This window comes from Silurus aristotelis, assembly GCF_946808225.1.
Source record: "Silurus aristotelis genome assembly, chromosome: 9".
Taxonomy (NCBI): Eukaryota; Metazoa; Chordata; class Actinopteri; order Siluriformes; family Siluridae; genus Silurus; species Silurus aristotelis.
In genome coordinates this window covers 2,085,888-2,091,263 of record NC_139582.1, presented here as the reverse complement: position 1 = coordinate 2,091,263, position 5,376 = coordinate 2,085,888, and the positions used below count along the sequence as shown (strand labels likewise).

General features: G+C 38.8%; 1 protein-coding gene across 1 annotated transcript; it reads right to left on the bottom strand.

Moving 5' to 3' along the window:
• Window positions 1-1,348: 1,348 nt before the first annotated feature.
• Window positions 1,349-4,227, bottom strand: LOC310731587 (high choriolytic enzyme 1-like; the record flags this gene model as incomplete). The annotated part of the gene is made up of 7 exons (XM_083551243.1): window positions 1,349-1,569; window positions 1,711-1,835; window positions 2,458-2,539; window positions 2,658-2,836; window positions 3,257-3,374; window positions 3,463-3,618; window positions 4,155-4,227. Coding segments are annotated over 7 exons (735 nt in total). The 3' UTR covers window positions 1,349-1,567.
• Between the last annotated feature and the right edge of the window lie 1,149 nt (window positions 4,228-5,376).

The following is a 5,376-nucleotide window of genomic DNA, read 5'->3' as shown; positions in this document are numbered from 1 at the left end:
TCTCATAAATTCCCAATAAGTTTCCAACTTGGAATATTCAAAAAATTTATCAGATAAAAAGTTTTGGAAATTTACTGAAAGTTTTTCACCCCTTTGTATCCTCAGCCACAAGACTCTCTTGTCCATTCCCAGGAGTTATGGACTTCATGGCACATGGTTTGTACTCCTATTGTGAAGGTCCGTTATGTCAAATAACATGGAGTATATACACAACATGGACATGGACTCCTAAACCTCACTCACACCAGCTCTGCCTCAGCTTCTCAGGTTCTCCACACCATCCCACTGCTACACTCCTGGTATCTCCCTATATCTCACCCTGCACTACACCATGCTCCATCCATCCTCTACTACTTCCCAACAGGTCCCTCCATATCTCCATATCTTCAAGTATTCTCTTCTTTGTTCTGGCACCTAGATGGTGGTATGAACATCCACATGATGTCTGGACAGTAGTCTATAAGCAACCCTCTTCCAGTAGTACTTAAATTAGCATTTATTATAAAAAAAAAAACACACACTTTCTAACTATTTTCTCTGTTTTCTTCTAACAAATTCCCTGGATACACAATTAGCACATATCATCGTTCAGCCTCATTGCCTCTGGCTTCCTCGTTAGGGATAATGAGCTGGAAATCTCCATTGATGAAAGTGCTATAAAAATAAAATAGGATTGAATTCTAATAATAAAACAGTGATGCATATTTATTCGCTTATAAATTTTATCAATAATAGTGAATTAAACCGCATGTAATAAATATAAATCGGATCGCACTGAATCTTACATCACATCAGGAGTTGCTTCATATGTATCTTCAGCGTATCTTGTTGTTGGCTGTTGATCGGGACGTGAATCGCAGTCATGGAGATGCACATCCCTACTATATGTAATGCCTTTGAGTGATTGTCAGTCCATCAGTCTCCTGCAGTCTGTGCTGTAAAGTTCAATAGTAAAGACACAGATGGCTTCATTCTCCACTAGATGGCTGTGTTGGAATTCTAATAGTTTATGCTGAACGTTTGAACATCTCATGGACCCTCCAGCTAAACACCCCCTCCAGTCATTCTCATTTTTACAATTATACAGAAGAACAGTGTGATGGGTGCATGTTTCATATATCTTTGATGGCTGAAAGTCAGTACACAGGCGTTTCATTAAATTCAATCCATTTCTATTTGTAGAGCAGCTTTAGAAAGATTAAGCAGTAATAAAATATTGTATAATTTGTCCCTATTGAACAAACGTTATTTATGATCTCTGCAGTTAATAAACAGTGAGGTGAACGTACAAAACAAACATTCAGGTCATGAACATTTCTGGAAGTGAAAATAAGTGTGAAATACAGTCTTTATTTTCAAAATCATTTTATTTATTAATTCAATGAAGCAAATTGATGACAAGGTCCATCAAACATCTTTAACAAGGCTGAGGATCATGCTGGAGAGGATTGTGTTATATTAATATTGTTTAAAGGTTTAAGAAAGTTGTACGAGTGTGTGGATTTGGGCAGAGGTGCAGCTCTCACTGTCTTCTCTCTGGAGATGGACTTGTGGTTGAATGAAGTTTTTCTGAAGGACAAAATTAAAATAAAAGTTTTTATACGAATGGGAAGTTATAATCTGAAGATGTTAATTGTTTGTGTATAAATATAATATATGATAAAAAATATATACGAAGATAATAAATAGAATAAGAATGAAAACACGTACAACATTTGTAGAGTTTATTGACACGGGTGATGTCATTTTGGCTCATCTGAGTTCCCTGGCCAAAGGCTACATTGCTGTTCGGGATGGGGACCATGGTGGGCTGGCCATTCTTAGAGAAGGCAGTCCTGAAATAACAAATAAAATAATAACAGCTCCAGGAAACAAACAAAAAATTTCCATAAATGTAAAATAAATAACAGTAACACAAACTCCACATTGTTTATTTCATTAGTGCAATCAACAAGGACTTCCATACTGCAACTGTGCACCTTGGACTTATTCGGAAAAATGATCATTGCCCTCCTTTACTTTACATCCACTGTACAAATTGCATAGTTCAGACGTCCTAAGAGGCCCTGCATCATAATGTATTTTTCTTCTTGTTTGATCACAAATGAATTTTTAATCATGACTTAATTTACATAAATAGTTATAGTTATTATCCACGATGCTGCTTCGAGAACTTGTTTGTCACGTCGATATCAGGAGAAATTGAAGAACAACTTTAACAACTTTTGTTACATCGAGATCACGAGAGAACAATAAGAAAAAAGATTAGAATTCGTGGTCTTTTAGGACTTTTGTGGTATAACAATATATATTTCTACATATCTTTATAGCAATAGCACACCATAAATAAATTCCTTCTACATGCAAACCCGTGATACTTGGCAGTAAAGATGATTCTGATTTCACAAATACAAAGTTGCCCACAAATTTATAAAAGATGTTTGAAAGCTGCCTGACCTGTGATACTGCATGACGGAGTTGTAGTCATACGGAGTTCCCTGGTTCAGAGTGGCGATCTTGTCGAAGGCGTACTTATAGCCTTAGGGAACAGGAGAACAAGTTTTGAGCCCATAAAGTTTTACAGAAAGCTGAACAGTATTCACTGCATACATGAACCGAAAACTCGTTCCTGCAGAATAGTCACTGTGGAGACTCACTGTCAATGATGTTCTCCCACACAACGCGGATGTGACTGTCACGATCACTGCGACACTGCTCATGGTTGAAGCCCAGAGCGTGGAGAAGCTCATGCTGAACGGTGTTATGATAAATACAACCGTTCTTATCCAGAGACAAGCTCTGGGCATTTCCACGCCGTCCGACGAAGGAATAGCATCTGTGGATCGCAAGATAAAAGTAATGTCAAATACTGCTGTTTAGTTTTTTATTAGTTTTATTTATTTTAATTGATTTTTATTTATAATTCTTAATTATATTTGAATTTTCTAAATCCAACATCATTATCCTGGTCAGGGTTTTGGTGGATCACTGGGAACACTATTGTGTGTGAAGTAGGAATACACTTGGTATGGGATGCTAGTTCATCACACACATTCACATGCTCATTAACACACTCAAGGACAATTTAACACAATCTATTTGTGAGTTGTGATAAAACCAGAAATCCTGGAGGCAACTGTGGAGTACCTCTAAAACTCCAGACAAACCTTTAGATACAATTAAAATATCATAATTCCGATATTTCCTCCAGATGTTGATCTTTCCTTTGAATGATTTGCTTGATGCTGTGTCTCACCCACTGTTGGACGCGATGCTGAGGTAGTCCCTCTGGTTCGAGCGCCGAACAAAGCGAATGCACGTAACAGAAGAGAAGGAATCCAAACCCCTTTGGATGATCTGCAGCTCACGGGAATCTGAACATGCGAAGAATATGCATCATGAAGGTCTTTCATACGTTATTCTGGAATTCAGGAATACAGGAAGTAAGTCGGGTTCACATACTGAACTGGTTGGAGATGACGTAAGGCACGTAGACTTTGCCGTCACTGGACTTTGGCCACATGCAGTAACTCGAGGTGCAGGGATCAGCATTTCTTTCGCTATTTTCATCATCAACAGCAATATCTTCTATTACTTTCGGCTCGGTCGCGTCACGAACTGCCACATACACAAGAGACAGATATCACAGCTAACAGAGTAGCATGGAAACGTGTCGAACACGTGGCTGTGACGCTTTCCATTAAACACGTGTCTGATTTGGTGTGTGTGTGTATAGAAATGAGATGGTAAGAGTTCTCTCAGCATCGCTGCTGCTACGTGAATATGACGCATCACAACGCTACAGAGACCGAGGCGTGTCCTGAGAGTCACATAGAATACAGATTAACATGGCAGAGGTAGAGCTGTAACCTCCTGCAGACACAACAGGAAAATAACCTTTTATTTTTTTAACTACAAAGGCGTGTGTTTAAAAGGAGCTTGTGTTTGAAGTCAGAAGGCACTTGAGTAAACTGAAGATTTTTTTTGTTTTGCGTTGTTTTGAATCGTATCGTTTTTAATGTATCGTATCATTCGCTATGCATTTAGATGTGAATCGCATCGACCTCAGTGATGGAAATGCACAACCTTAATTTGTGTGTGTGTGTGTGTGTGTGTGTGTGTGTGTGTGTGTGTGTGTATGAGGGAGAGTATACCAACGCCTCTGTTTGCTCTCTCCAGAAGCTCCCCAACAGATAATTCAGCTGCTGTCACAAAAACAGATCCCATTCGATTATTCAAAGCATTTAATCCTCTCGTTAATTATTGCAGATGTACAGTTACATCAATTAGTCACAAATGTCACTCACCATGCTGGACACGACATCACCGATGGCCAAGGCGTAAAAACAGGAGTGAAAAACATTAAATACAATGAAGTTTATGAACTCCCTTTCTTAATCTTGCTCTGTGTTTGTGTGTGTGTGTGTGTGTGTGTGTGTGTGTGTGTGTGTGTGTGTGTGTGTTGTACCTCCTCCTCAGCTTGAACACAGCAAACTAGAAGCAGGGCCAGAAGACCCAAGATCACCCTGCACATGAACATGATGTCTCCTAGACAGACAGATGCACCACTGACTTTTAGTTTTATATATTATTATTAATGTATATCATCTAATTGACGTGTTCTATCATACTGCATTCCTAACGATCTCCTGGAATTTTCTATCCGAGAAAAATGGCCAGACTGGTTTAAGTTCTCAGGTAGTCTGTAGTAACTCAAATAATCACTTTTTACTACTATGGTGAGCAGAACATCTTCTCAGCATGCACAACACATTGAGGTCGATGGGATCACATTGGGTTTAGGAAGAGTTGAAGATTGGGTGAAAAAAAACAACACCTGATCTTCAACTGTTTAATGTAGGTGAGTCTGTGTCCATGATAGCTTCAGATTCTTGATCTTGGCAGACAGGAGTGGAACCTGTTCTGGTCTTCTGCTCGAGTTTAGATGTGTTGTTCTTTCTGAGATGTGTTTTTGTAGTGGTAGCTTTGTGAATGAGGCATTGGACTTTGGATCTGAAGGTTGTGGGTTCATATCCCAGCCACACTGGGCCCCTCAGCAAGGCCCTTAACCCCATAGCTGCTTAGTTTTATGAATGAGATCAATGTAAGTCGCTCTGGATAAGGGTGTCTGCCAAATGTTGTAAATGTAAGTTCAGACCAGTCTGGTCAATCACATTGGTTCTTTTGCACGAATAAAGTGTTTCAGTCTGCAGATATTTCACTCCCAAGATGATTTTAATTTTTTTGCACCATTCTGTGTGTGGTTCCAGGTGGTGGGAAGATCATTTTATTATTTTATTAACTTTGTTCTAAAATGAACGAATCTTTTTTTGTCATTTAGTTCGTTTTGTTCGTTTGATCAGAAATTAAATAAAA